Genomic DNA, 13,708 nt, shown 5'->3' with positions numbered 1-13,708 from the left:
AACACGCATGTCTAAAATACTTTAAAAGGTTTTGTTCCCCTTATACTGTGGAGCAAAAATACTGGAGCTGTAAAAATAGTGACAGAATCCAGCTGTTATTCTATGTGAATTTTAAAATACTCTGAGGTAATATATATCTTGTAGGGTTACATAAGCGTAATGTAACATATGTAATGTACTGTGTAGTCTTACAGTAATGATGCTCTGTTACACAGCTGCTGGCTATTCAAAACGATGTAGGTTTTAGCCTCGACTTGGCAAGTTTGTACTCTCAATACTATTTTGGAGAATAATAAACTTAAAAAAAAAAGCCCTGTCTCTACATCCTGCTTTTTTGTGAGTCGTAGCACAGACAACTGCCCTAGGCCAGCCTCCTGAAGTAAGGTGTGTTCACGGGGAAGCGCCTCAACATCTTTGTTCGCACCTCATCATGAGCTCGCGCTTCATTAACGAGTCACGTGCCTGGCGCTAATTACCACGTGCCTGCTGCCTCACGGCGCTTCCCGCCCGGCCCGGCCCGGCCAATCGCTGCCAGGAGCCGCCCCGGGACAGCCAATCGGCGCCGGGGCCCGGCCGCAGGTCCCGCCCCCGGGCCGTCCCCTGAGGCGCCGCTGTGGAGGCGGGGCGCGGAGTGGGGCTGGGGGCGCCTCCCCGGGCCGCCTGAGGGGAGCTGCCTGTGTCTGAAAGCACAAAACCATAGTCGTAGTCATATAAAAACACACACACAACAAAATGACGTGGTGTCACTGCTCATCATCAGTCAGTCCCACAAAGCTCCTGCCAACAGCAGTTTCCAGCCAGTATTTGGTTCAGTCACTGAAAACAAGCCCGGAAAGGCTCCGTGGGTCTGCGGCTGGGGGAGCTGGGGGTGTTCGGCCCGCAGAGGAGGCTCAGGGCAGCCCCTGCTGTACTTCGCCTTAAAGGAGGTTGGGGCGACGTGGGGATTGGGCTCTTCTCCCGAGCACCAAGCGGTAAGATGAAGGGAAATGGCCTCAGGTTGAACCAGGGGAAGTTTAGGTTGGATATTAGGGGAAATTTCTTCACTGAGGCGGTTGTGAGGTGTTGGAACAGGCTGCCCAGGGAAGTGGCTGAGGCACCGTCCCTGGAGGTCTTCAAGAAATGTGCAGATGTAGAGCTTAGCGATGTGCTTTAGTGGCGGACTTCAGAACTAGGTTAAAGGTTGGACCTGATGATCTTACAGGGCTTTTCCAACCTGAATGATTCTATGATGCTATGGTAAATGCAAGTGTAAATTCATCCTTCAGGTTTTACTCATCATTTCCTTTTTCTGCTGTTAATGACTCTTGGGAGGGCAATCTAACGTCATCTGTGACTTCTGGTGCTGTTCCCAGCACTCCGACTCTAGTCACGAAGTAATACCTCTCCCTGGAAGTCTTTCAAATCTTCACTCACTGTTCTTGCAACAAACTGCAATGAAAAACATAATGGATTGTGAAAGGACTTCTCTTTACATAGGAAGCTGGTGTAAAAATCCTTTGTTGCAACAGAATTACTTTCCTTTTTTGCTTTGCTTACTGTATTTGGCTGCTTCCTGTAGACCATCAGGCTTATGAAAAGGCAAATTTTTATCTGAAGTGAGGCCATGAAACCATAATGTACATCAAGTATTTTGTTGTCAAAACCAGTCACAAGCTCTTTAACTATTTACCCTAGCTTTGTTTGTATAACTTGGTAATGTTGTCTGAATCTCATTGAATATCCCATGATGTCTATCAGCTAATGCTACCATATAAATAGACAAATTCTGATGTGTTTTACTCTGAGGTTAAGCGTGATGAGAGCAAAACTGTAGGGAATCTGGCGGTGACAAAGTGTTTTGAAACTGATAGTATACAAAGTGCACATCTTGCATTAGAAACAAACCAAAAAATGGTTCCAGTGATTATTAGCCCATTTTCGTGTGGAAACAGGTCACAGGTGATGCTATTTAAGAGAATTTCCCTTAGCTTTTAAGCTTTTAACCTGCTAGTTGAATTTCCATTATTCTTCACAGTTAGCTAGAGAGCTCAAAAGTAGTTAACTCAAAAGAGAAAGGTGCTGTCTTTGACCTCTCACTAAGTTTAGTCTCTATTCTCCAAATCAGGTAGTAACAATTCCCATCCAATGCTTCGTTCTTATCTTTAGCCATCGCTTTGCTGCCATCTGCAGTGATGTGGAACCATTCCTGAGCACTTCTAGGATCTCTCTGCGGGATGCACTGCTTTGCTTACTTATTCTTCTGCATACAAAGGAAGAGAGACTGTAAAAAAAATTCGTTTGAACAGATTATTTGTAGAATCTGATGCTTCCTCGTTGCCTTCTAGGCAGATAAGCACATCGGACCTATTTTGTCCGTAAGAAAGCAGTGCGTTACTAGGCTATGCTACCCTCTTGAGGTTGATGTTGTATTTGCAAAATAGAAAATACTGCACACATTTAGGTACAAAGGGGTTTTTGTTTGTTTGTTTTGTTGTTTGGCAACCTTTGAATGTTCTGCTCAACAAGATGCCCAATTCTGGTTTGCCTTCGGGTGGAGTATGTAACACAAGCCGTGCTTGTTGTGTGCTGTGCAGAGGGATCACTTCAGCTGGGCAATTAATTCTGTGTCAGGAAAACGAAACACAGCTAAGAACTGTCCATTGCAGTTGTGTTTACCCATATCACATCAGCTTGTTCAAGAGTACTTTACAGAATGTCTTGAGGAGTGAAGTCCAAAAAATCTTTACGGATTCATCGATCTCCATAGGGGCATTCATTTAGCCTTTTTGGAAGCATGCAAATGCTTAGGTACAGAAGAGAATACGTGCTACAGTGGAGCATACTGGTGTATGCGCGTGTAGCACCAAAATTACCTTGTTTCCCTCTGATATTCAGCATTAGTATGGAGATAGTTCTGAATTCAAGTAAGTTAACTGGATTATTTTTTTAAAACTGGAAGAGATATTGGGTAATTTCTCTGATAATATCCATGTTAACACCTCCATTGACAATTTGGCAACTGAAAGTTGATTCCATGTGCATCTAGTTTGCAGTTTATTACATGAACTGTCTAATTTGAGATACTCTTAAAAATAACAAGTAATTGCAGTTTCAGCATTAACTTTATTTTCTATTATAGATGTGTACAGAAGCGTAAGAAGATGTTTCCATCAGTTCTAGACGAGTTTCATATAGATTTCAAGCATGTCATGTAGAATAATCACAGTAGTTACTAAGGAAAAGAAGAAATAAGCCTACACATCCACCTGCAATGAACATTGCCCTGTACTATTTTTGGTTGTAGATCTTGTATTTTTACTTAAAAGTCCATCTGTATGATGTCTTTTTGTCAGGGCAAACTACACAGGTGCATGTACTTCCTTCTTCTTAACAGCTGTGAAATCAGTAATAATTGCATTTTAAAGTAGAACTTAAATCAGCTCATCAAGTGCTGTGGTTGTCCTTCAGCTTGCCTCAGCTTTTCACTGGAGTTTCTAAAAAGACAAAAGACAAATTATTTTGAAAATTGTAGTATTCTTCTGAAAATCCTGTTTTGATAATCAATCTGTCCAGAAGTGCCACAAGCGCTCAAAAGAAGACAGAAGGCAGAAGCCTTTCACGTAGTTACATTCTACATGGGCAGGAATGCATAACACTATCTTGTCTGTGTAATGGCCATAGAAGTAGCCTTTCAGAAGGACTTTAGAGAAGAACAGAGAAGAGCTTGGGGCAGAATCTTGGGATCCTGAAAAGCAAGGTGAAAGAGGAAGCCTGAGGTGATTTGTAGTTGGAATGTGTAATACAGATATGAAGACTGACATACACGTTAAAAGATTTGGAAAGGAGAGCTTAATATAGATGAGTGCAAATAAAGAGAGAAAGGCTATAAAAGTAAAATAAATAAATAAATAAATAATCAGTTTGTGGTAGGAGTTAGTCATTAGAACTTTATCAGTGAAACAGCTAGAGCCATTCTAGTTAACAATAAGATACTGGTTTTGACACATTTTGGCATGAAAAGTGTGAAGGACATAGCTGAGAAGATATGGAAATGCTGGGAACTGAGGGCATTGGGAACAACAAAAAAAAAAAAAGATGGGCAGTGTAAGGAAAGGAAGCCTTCCCCTGCTTCCTAAGGTACTCTGATGTGGTTGTTCAAAGTTCAATTAGCATTTTCTGAACATCAGATATTTTAGCAGTTCTCATAGTGGTAACTTCTGCCCAATCACTTCTAAAATGCTGCTATGATTGCTTTACATAACAACTTAGATGATAAATATATCACATATACATGTATGTATATATATAAATCTCTGCTGCTATGATTTGGTTGAAAGTACCTTTAGCATTGTCTTTGAGAATGTCCTGTAGCATCTTCTCCAGCGTTTGTCCATACTCTTGATACTCCTCTTCTGTTATCTTGACACCAATTTCAAAGGGAACATGAAACTGTAAAAACATTAAAAGACAGAGTTTAATGGACAATTTTTGGACCAGGACCCTGCAGGTTAACTTCATGCATGTGCGTGATGATGCACAAGAGGTATAAGAATGTTATTGGTTCCTTTAACGGTGCTGAGGCGTGTAATCGGTACCTGACAAACACAGCATCTAGCTGCTGCAGGCCAAACTGCACAGCAAACAGGAGGAGAGAAAACGGCAAGGAACTCGTATTGTTATATGTTAGCTCTGAAATGTAAGTGAATCCTTAACAGCAGATTGGGATCTTAGTGCAGATAATTTTAAATTATTTCATACCATCAGTGCTAGCAGATTTCATGTGTCTTCTACTTGACTTTCAAATTAAACCCGATAGTGGCTTTCAGATGTACTACCTCCTGTGACAGAAGGAGTATTCCCACCCCAAGCCCATCTCCTGAACTTGTATGTGGGCACAAATACGAACCTTGAGTTCAATACTGTCGTTGCCATCTTCTGCCCCTGCTTTATCTGCATCCCAGAAGCCCTCTGTGCCTCGGCGATGTATTTTTGCTGTTGTTTTTGTTGGATCATTTTGTTGCTAGAAAGCAAGCAAAATAACATCCATGTAGTCTTTCCATGCTCAAACTACTCTGTCGTGGGGAATCAGAACCTGTAATTAACACAGATACTGCCAATTGGGTAAGGGCATCAGAGGCTTCTTTTAAAGTTAGGTGGCTGTGTAGGTATAGAACAACAGCACTGCTATCACTGCCTTCACTTTAACGGGGATTGGGTTTAACAAAATTATGTGGTTTAACAAATTATTTAAATGGCTGCTCTGTCTTCAGTTGTTCTTTTTTTAAATGATTCATTCTTAGTGAGTGAGATTAGTGTATTCTCAGAGCATGGATTCTACGCTAATGGTTTGTTACGGTAGTTCTCTGGAATAACTCCTTCCTCCTCCAGAAACTATCTTCTAAAACCTACACTGAATGTTGTAAAGAATCTGGGCTTTAAGGAATTATGGAGGAGGACAATTTTGAAAACGTATTATTCACAAATTTTACCTGTATTTTTTTAAATTCAGGGCTTAAAAAACTAGAGCCAGCCAAAGCAGTTTCTGTCCGGAGGATGCTGAAAAGGAGAATTCCCAGCAGAGTACCTCTGAGCATGATTTTCTTCATTAGGTGGTGTGTCAAACCTAAAAACAGAATGAAAAATTAAACTCATTCTATAATCTCTGTATTTAATTGATTCCCGATCCAGTGAAAATGTTTCTCCTGACTTGAAGTCATTTCTAAAAATGAATGTGAAAACACATTTGTTCCATGCAAAAGGACAAAAAGAGATTACTACTTACAGTGATTTCTTCTGTAACTAAATTGTAATAACTGCAACTGATGGAGCCGATGGGTTAGCAGAGAGGAATTACACGGGAAAACCAGCAGAAGCCAGAGATCCTCCAACACGTCACTTGGGTAGTTTTGTAGCTACACCAAGCTGCTGCTTTCCGAAGCGTTTTATAGAGAGAGGAATATTTGTTCTGTGCCATGACATTTCTGGAAATGCAGCCTGATATGTACTCACATTCCTTGGAAACTCAGTCAGCTTGTAAGATAACAAAATCAACAGAAAGGTGGAAACTGCACACATCCATTGCTGCGTCTGTTTTTATTTATAATGAAATGGTGTAGGGACTGGAGTGAGAGGTTTTGTTTTTGTTTTTCTTCCCATGGCATTAACATTGTTCTTTTTAAAAATTAATGGTTGTAATGTGTATTTTTCAAAAAGGAAATGCCTCAAAGCATTTTTATTGTTATCTGAAATGGTGTAACTGGGTTCTGTTTTATCAAATTTTGTTGTCTTTTGCTGAAAGACTGGAACTGAAGATGATACCTAGGAAACATTGCTTCCATTACTTTAAAAACAAAATGTTACATTGATCAGATATTGCATGCTGAAAAATGGAGAAGGGGTAAGATCCTGGGAACGTAAGGCAGCCTTTTCAGTTTAGCAGTTAAGATCTTAATAGAAATGGAAAATGAAAGAACACACTACTTTGCTGCGTGATTTCAAAGCAAGTCTGAATGCAATGTTAAACTTTTAGACAACTGTGTGTGTGTGTGTGAAGGCTGCCATGCGTTTAAGCAAGAACAGGAACATTGCGTGCTGCTTTGGTATATAGGGAGGTAATTGATATGTGGTTTTGTTGGAGAAACTAGGATGTTCTTTAGCTATTATAGATAGCTTCAGAAATGAGGTTCTTCTAGAGAAGGAGAACATCATCCTCAACTAAGTGAAAATGAAGAGCATGCATTGGAACCATTACTTTAGAGAACAGGTATGAAGCATCAAGGAAAAATGGGACCTTTTAGTTAAGTGCTTCCCCTTTTGTGGGGTGTGAAGAGTGCTTCAGCTTTTAGCTGATAACATGCTGAAAACTGGTTTGTTTGAGCCTTACACACCTGTTACATGCCACTGCAATTCAGGCAAGAGAATAAAGTTCTGCCCTCAGTAAGACCTATTCCAGGAGGGGGTATCACTTGCCTTCACAGCTGTATTCAAACATGTTTTCATTTTCTTCCTTCTTACAGTGTGTACCGTTAGACTCCAGTGGACTACTAACTTCCCATCTGCTACAAAGCTAGTACCATAGATGAGAGGCCACCACACTGCTGCATGTTTGAAGGTAGGCTGTAGACAAACCTGATAAGGCCCCCGTGAAAGATTACCAAATGCAGCAAACCAGGCTTTAAGCAATAAGATTTTATTCCGTTGGTATCTAAACAAAAACCTGAGGTACAGTACAGAAGTGTGGTACGGCTAAAAGAAAAAAAAAAACCTCCAAATTGTATTTTGATTTGTTGATGTTGGTTAAATAACCAGGTTTGAGATTACCATAAAGCAAAATACATGTGCATTCCACTACTCCTTTCATCTTCAGGAAAACATGGAGACTTTCATGTACCCACATAAAGCATGTTTTTTTTGGGAGGATCTAAGCACCACTTCACTACTGCCAGGATGTCACCTCCTGTTGGTAACTCCACCAGCCCTCCCCCCTACTTGAATGGCCAGAACACTTGTCCCCGCGCACAGAAGGGTTCAGGCATCGGCACCGTGACAGCCTGCCTCCTCCTGCTCCTACTCCAGTGCGGGAAGTCTGACCCCAGCATATCCAATTAAATCTGATCCCTAAACCAGAAGGCAGGGTACAACTTTTACAGCACCAAGGAGTAGCACAAGGCACAGTACTTTGCTCTGATATTCACCTTTAATTTAAGGGAATGTCAATTAAGGCTGATTATCAACACATTGTAGCCTCCCAGCATTGGTTATAGAGTGCTCATAAAATTGGATAATTATTTCCCAAGTTCACATCCAGTTTAGATAAAACCAGTTCTCATCTGAGTCAAGAAACATTGCAAATCAGGTATTAGTGATCACTTCCTGCTGCTGGACTGCTCACTCCTGCATCACTGCTCATTCTGCTGCCCCTCTGTAACGGCAGACACTCCTCCTTGGCCCTTGTTGACATCGCTGATGCATGCCCACAGTCCATCTACTGATTCTTTCCATAGCGTGACCTTGAAAACAGAGCAGAAAGAAGTTTCAGCTGTAACATATTCTCAGTTTCTCGTTTCCTTGTAATGATCACACCTGTAGTTGTAGCCTATCACCAAACTACAGAAGTCAGGCACTGCAGGGATGTCTAAGTTATCAACTAGTTATCACTGTGTACTAAATTATCCACTGATAGAGGGGGAGAGTGAAATCTGGTGGTAGTATCCTACAAAATGAAATTAAGCCTGCATTTCCAGTCTCCATTAAGGAGTAAGAATGCAGTGAGAGCAGTTTGCCAGGGGTTAGGGTCTTTCCTCCCCTTTTGGTAATCCAAAAGAAAAAAAAAAAAACAAAAACAACACTTGCAGCAAAGCAGTATCTTTAACAGTCTTGATTCAAACAACAGAAGCGAGAATACCCTGTCTCATCCCAGCTCTTCTGAAAATAGCACATGCAAGAGTAAAAGCTGAGGCAGCAGTACTCACTTTATTGTCTCCTCCGGACACTGCAAGAATATTTGCAGTAATGGACCAACTCACATGCCAGACAACATCATTGAACTTGTGCAGCAGTTTTGGGGACCACGAGTTTCCAGAGGCGTCATCACACGTCCAGATAAACACTCTGCCATCCTGTAAAAGCAAGAACGCTGAGTTGGTTGGACCACTGGTTTTAACAGAAAAACCAAGCTTGCTTGCATTTCCAGCTATGACCGTACCTGCACGTCCCAGCTCTGCTAGGAGCTCTAGATGTATTTACATCGATTTTTGCTCAACACAGCGAAGGGGCTTTGTTCTTACTACAGGCAAAGGCAAGGTGTAAGCACAGCTCTGATGAGGAAAACTGCACACAAGCGACAACTTGCAAAGACCAGGGGAATACTCTCAAAATACATATGTATCTGCTGGTATTTTCTTTTCTAATCTCATGACAGCAAGTTAGCAGCTTACTGAGTCGCCCTCTTGCTATAAAATCAAGCAGTTCCAGAATTCCTATAAGCAGCTGAAACACTAGAGTCAATATGAAGCATGAGGACATCAGAGCTGACAATGATTAAGAATGCAAGTTACTAGAAAACAGTAGTTTTTGCTAGAAGCGCAGTGAGTTTGGTCTAGAGACATTAAAATACAACTTCAGTTTGAAGCCCTTCCTTACAGTGAGCCCCTTCTGCTCACACTTCTCAAACCCAAAGGTAGTACTTGGCACAGAGTCACACCCACACAAACCTTTGTCCAGAAATACTTCCCTTGGGCCTCTGAGTTTGATGGGAACAGGACTCAAAGGCCTTCAAGCACAGGCCCAGATACAGAAGAGGATTACCAAGAGGACCTGTTACAACAGTTCTACCTTTACTATTCCTTTACTTCCTTCCCCTTTTCTCTTGTAAATGGCAATGGAGGCAACGAGAGCCTGCCCCTGCCACTCCAAAGGAAGCCTCACCTGTGAGCAGCTAGCAATGGTGCTTGTTGGCAAACCTATGGATGGAGCCCAGGCCACATCTCGAACCCAGTCACTGTGAGCCTCCAGCTTCTGCTCTTCTTTCCACTGACCGTCTTCTTCTCTGAAAACACATTTATACAATTAGAAGGGTGGCGGCAGCAGCAGACAGTCATACTTTCCAGCTCCCGTTCTGGAAGATGGTTTTCGTAGCTTTCAGACTCCTGGTTCATCCAACCAATACAAAGCACAACCGTTTCCTACTCTTCTCCAAAAAAGACTCTATGGCTTACACAGAATCCAGTCAAGAGGACAGAATGCAGCACAGGACAAGAGTAACTGGTCTTCAGTTGCTGTGCAAAGATCTGCTATTATCCAAATAACAAATGTAATCAACAATGATTAAAAAGCCACTTTTCAAGACAAGATTAAGCAGGTCTGACATGAATTGCTGTAAGTATTTGGAAGTCACCAAGTTGTTTCTAGTTTTGAAGTATTTCTCTAGAAAGAATAATAATTTAAAATGAAAGCATAGAGATGCCAACAGGGATGTTCAGAGACTATAAAGAAGAACACATTTTAAAGGTTCTGAGAACTGGCAACTGAGCACTTACTTCCAGATCTTCACAAGGTTGTCACAGCCACCAGATGCAAACCTTTTGATGTAGTTTGGTTTTTGACCAGATGGTTGTTCTATAAGGCTGCCTGGTACAACAGCAGGAGCCCAGCTAACTGCGTTACATCCAATCTAGTTAAGGGAAAAAAAAAAGTCATTACTAAAAGTTGCTTGCTTTAAATAAATAGAAAGCTGCTGAGGGGGCAGAGGACACCTAGCATACTGGCTATTTTGGGGTGGGAGGAGGAGAAATAAGCCCTGTTTAGGAAACTAGAATTCTTGTGCAATGCTGGATGGACACTGGATGAATAAGAATTCCAGATACAGTCTAGTCTCAACAGGGCATTTATTCAGAAAGTCTTAGGTAACTAAGTAACTGGGCAAATATCATCTTAGATACGTAAACAGCGGAGACAGATTAAAAAAGGAAAAGATGCAAGACACATGCAGTTGCTAAGATTTAGGAATGCAGCAGAAGGAATCTGCGGGTCCACAGCCCAATCTCCTGTTATTGCAAGCCACTGTCATTAATGGCTTAGATGCTTATCAAGTTGCACTTAAGCAAAAATCCCCACTGCTTGGGGAAATCACAAGTTTTTCCAGCTTCAGTTTATTCACAGCCAGATTGCAGGACATGTTCTTAGTATCAAAGTACTTTCAGAACAGCACTAATGTTTAATAAAGTCATATTAGCAGTGCTGTTGAATGGCTTTCACATCTTTTCTACCTTATTTTACTTACTACAAAGCATACCTTCCTACACTGGATTTATTTAAAACAAGTTAGTTTTGATTTTGGAGAACGTTTCACATTTCGTTGTATTTCAGTATTTATCCAGCCTACACATCATCCGTAGCTCCAAGAACTCTGCACTGCTCCCAAGACGCAGACTTACAGTATGTGCGTTGCTGATCTTTTTGACTTCCCATTGCCCGTCACCTGTGTAGCTCAACAACGAAATGGCTCCGTCAGAGCTCCCGCAGGCCAGTATCAACCCGTAGTCGTGTGGTGCCCAGCAGACGGAGTTCACTGAGGGGTGAGACAGACTGGGTTGTAACACAGTGACTAACTAAGATTAACCAAATCACTGGCTAGTATTAGTGAATAATGGAAAACTGCCTTTGTTTTTGGCCCCATTTTTGAAAGAGACCATCAATGCAGCACTTTTAATGAGATAAAAAACTCTGCCTATCCTCTACAAGAATATCAAGAGTATCACTGGCTCTAGAGCAAAAGCTGATAGCCTAGCATAGTATTGGAAGTCTAGTTTTGTAACCAAACAAAAGGTGTGTATCAAAGAAAAAGCCCTTTTCTCATTTTTAATCCAGGCCTGGCCTCAGAAGCATGGATTAAAAGTGTTCTACTCAATGCCTTTGAGGATAATACTGAGCAAGACATGTCTCTCTTTCCCTTGTCAGGTGGCCAGTATCGGTGTTGCTGGACTTTGGAATACCAAGAAACGTGGAGACTTCTCAAGTTTGCCTGCAGTAAGACCGATGATTTCAACAAGACAGTCTCTCTTGGAAAACAAAACACAGCATGCTAAAACTCAGCTTCTTCCTTCCCTCCTTCCCACAGTGCGTATGATACTGCCTCAACAATTCACTACCCTGTCTTATTTGAAACAGATTTCCTTGTAAAAACAACTCCTATACACACACTGTATGAATCAAGGTGGCTTATCCTGCAGTATGCCGCTACATCACCGTTTCCCCCGTGCTGAGTAGACTTACTGCCTCTCCATTAATCTACCAGTCTGTCTGAAAGAGGCTTTCTTCCTTAACAACGATGGATTTATTCCAACCCCAACCCTCCTCATAACCCCAGTTTCACGTCCCAGCTCCAGACACCACGCACCTGACGAGTCGTGCCCCGTGTACTCGTATGTCTTTTCCCACGTGCCATTTTCTTCCTTCCAGATAATGACCTTCCTGTCATAGGAACAGGAAGCCAAGATATTTCCATACATCGGATGAGCCCATGCAACTTGCCACACTGGACCTTCATGCCTGCAAGAAACAGCATTGTTTGGACAAAGCCGAGAGAAACGAATTCCAGTTGTGGCTGTTTGACAGCCATCGTACCGTGAACTGGTGCTCTGCACAGGGCTGGGACAGTGACACAAAGAACACAAGTAACGCCAAGATGAAAAATAGCACGTAAGGCTGCGGGCAAAGCCACTACCATAGAAAACAATTCCAACCCTTTATCCTTATGCTAGCAATTAAGATGGTGAGCTTACTTGTAGAAAATTACAAGTCTTAAGCTGGCAATGAATCAGAAAAGCAGTTGTACTTTTAACTGGCTCTCTGTCCCCTCTCACAGCTCCCAACAGTTATTCAGCAACAGGAAGAACTACCCCAGAGGGATTTACCATGCATCTGATGCTACCAAAAGGGAAAATGACAAAACGCTATAAACTTCTGCTTCCACTTCTTTTTAAGACACTTTACCCTCTTAGGTCAGCGATGAGGATTTGCCCTCCGTTCCGAACATCAAAGATTTTTACGGATCTGTCTGAAGAGCAGGTCGCTAACCGGGTGCCATAGTAATCCATCTGAGCATCGTGCTGTAAGGCAATGAGAGGTGCTGTCAGCACACCCGGCTTCTGCTTTCTTAACGGGTATTCCTACATTTTAAAAGTAGCTCTATGAATTGTGAAAAGATCACCAAGTCTCAGCCCGACAGGTTAAAGAGGATAGCTTGTAAGCTATCCTCTTGTGAAGCTTCTATGTGAAGCACGGGTCTTTTCTCCCCCAGCCGCTGTTCTCACTACACAATCGTTATGTGGCCAGAGCCCAGGCAGGCGGTGGGCACACACAGCACCCCAGGACAGGGCTGTGGGGCCTCTGGGCCTAACGCCCCCACCACCGAATGTACCTTTGTTTCTAGTCATGTAACATTGGTGTAAAAATGCTGCACCCTTATTTACGCTTGAAATGCCATTATTTAAGCGCAGCCCTTGCGTTTACAAGTTGCTTTGAAACCCTCCCTCCCACACACGTGTGTCCGCTCCCAGCCACACCTGGGCACAGGCACAGCGGCTGCCCCCCCCCCCCCCCCCGGGGTTTGCCCCGCCCGCTCCCCATGCGTTTCGCTTCACACGAGCGGGGCCGGGCACGGAGGCGTTCAGCGCCGGAGCCCTCCGCGCTCCCCCAGCTCCGCTCCCAGCCGCGCTCAGCAGGGCATGGGCAGGGGCAGCCCCCAGGCCCCGGGCCGCGCCTCCCGGCGGTGGGGGCAGCAGGGCCGCACTCACGATCATGTCCTCGTGCGAGGTGTCCACGGTGTTGATCACGGAGACCTGCGGGGAAGGGACGCGCTCAGACAACGCCCGGGCCTCGGGGCTCGGGGCCCGGTGCCGGCAGCCCGCAGAGGCCCAGGCCCGGCCCGGCCCGGCCCGGCCCCGGCTCGCCCCGCCGCCCTCCGCTCCTCTCCCCTATCCCGCCCGAGGTCCCGTCCCGGTCCCCCCGTCCCGGCAGTACCATGTTGTTGTTGGCAGCGGGCAGCCCGCCCGGCGGCCGCGCAGCTCCGACGTGGCAGGGCGCGGGGCGCTGCACAGCGCCGGGCTCCGGTCCGGCCCCCAAACGGCGCCGCCGCTCCCCGCTCCCCGCCGCCGGGTTCCGCCCGCGCCCAGGCCCCGCCCCACCCCCCCCGCGCCGCTCTCGCTCCCCCAGCGGCCGGGCACGGGCA

The 13,708-nt window shown here is 44.0% G+C and overlaps 2 protein-coding genes and 1 long non-coding RNA gene across 5 annotated transcripts; 1 reads left to right on the top strand and 2 right to left on the bottom strand.

The window, feature by feature from the left end:
- Positions 1 to 667: 667 nt before the first annotated feature.
- LOC137862648 (uncharacterized) lies at positions 668 to 7,326 on the top strand. 2 transcript variants are annotated; one of them, XR_011100452.1, is made up of 2 exons: positions 668 to 971; positions 6,996 to 7,326. It is a non-coding gene; the product is annotated as an uncharacterized lncRNA (long non-coding RNA). The 2 variants fall into 2 exon arrangements; XR_011100453.1 differs by lacking the exon at positions 668 to 971 and adding an exon at positions 1,367 to 2,262.
- On the bottom strand, positions 2,976 to 7,010 carry GHRL (ghrelin and obestatin prepropeptide). 2 transcript variants are annotated; one of them, XM_068694894.1, is made up of 4 exons: positions 5,469 to 6,344; positions 4,886 to 4,999; positions 4,320 to 4,428; positions 2,976 to 3,473 (listed from the first exon to the last, which is right to left on the bottom strand). In XM_068694894.1, the coding sequence occupies exons 1-4, from the start codon at positions 5,583 to 5,585 to the stop codon at positions 3,454 to 3,456; spliced, it is 360 nt and encodes a 119-aa protein (XP_068550995.1). In that variant the 5' UTR covers positions 5,586 to 6,344; the 3' UTR covers positions 2,976 to 3,453. The 2 variants fall into 2 exon arrangements, with proteins under 2 accessions (XP_068550995.1, XP_068550994.1); XM_068694893.1 differs by lacking the exon at positions 2,976 to 3,473 and having other exon boundaries at positions 4,239 to 4,428; positions 5,469 to 7,010.
- Positions 7,153 to 13,634, bottom strand: SEC13 (SEC13 homolog, nuclear pore and COPII coat complex component). The gene is made up of 9 exons (XM_068694889.1): positions 13,501 to 13,634; positions 13,275 to 13,319; positions 12,472 to 12,587; positions 11,876 to 12,027; positions 10,914 to 11,047; positions 10,017 to 10,150; positions 9,406 to 9,526; positions 8,451 to 8,597; positions 7,153 to 7,988 (listed from the first exon to the last, which is right to left on the bottom strand). Exons 1-9 carry the CDS (start codon positions 13,501 to 13,503, stop codon positions 7,878 to 7,880), a joined length of 963 nt encoding a protein of 320 aa, XP_068550990.1. The 5' UTR covers positions 13,504 to 13,634; the 3' UTR covers positions 7,153 to 7,877.
- Positions 13,635 to 13,708: the final 74 nt, after the last annotated feature.

Source organism: Anas acuta, chromosome 11, assembly GCF_963932015.1.
Source record: "Anas acuta chromosome 11, bAnaAcu1.1, whole genome shotgun sequence".
NCBI classification, from domain to species: domain Eukaryota; kingdom Metazoa; phylum Chordata; class Aves; order Anseriformes; family Anatidae; genus Anas; species Anas acuta.
This window is presented reverse-complemented; position numbering and strand designations above follow the sequence as displayed.

Excerpts from the sequence above, each read along its gene's own strand:
- GHRL (XM_068694893.1), bottom strand. The coding sequence starts at position 5,585 with ATGAAGAAAATCATGCTCAGAGGTACTCTGCTGGGAATTCTCCTTTTC. Across the intron at positions 5,000-5,468 it reads CTGAATTTAAAAAAATACAG|CAACAAAATGATCCAACAAA; the intron begins GTAAAATTTGTG and ends CTTGCTTTCTAG. Across the intron at positions 4,429-4,885 it reads ACGACAGTATTGAACTCAAG|TTTCATGTTCCCTTTGAAAT; the intron begins GTTCGTATTTGT and ends ATGTTTTTACAG.
- SEC13 (XM_068694889.1), bottom strand. Across the intron at positions 11,048-11,875 it reads CACGGGGCACGACTCGTCAG|TGAACTCCGTCTGCTGGGCA; the intron begins GTGCGTGGTGTC and ends CTCACCCCTCAG. Across the intron at positions 9,527-10,016 it reads AACCTTGTGAAGATCTGGAA|AGAAGAAGACGGTCAGTGGA; the intron begins GTAAGTGCTCAG and ends ATGTGTTTTCAG.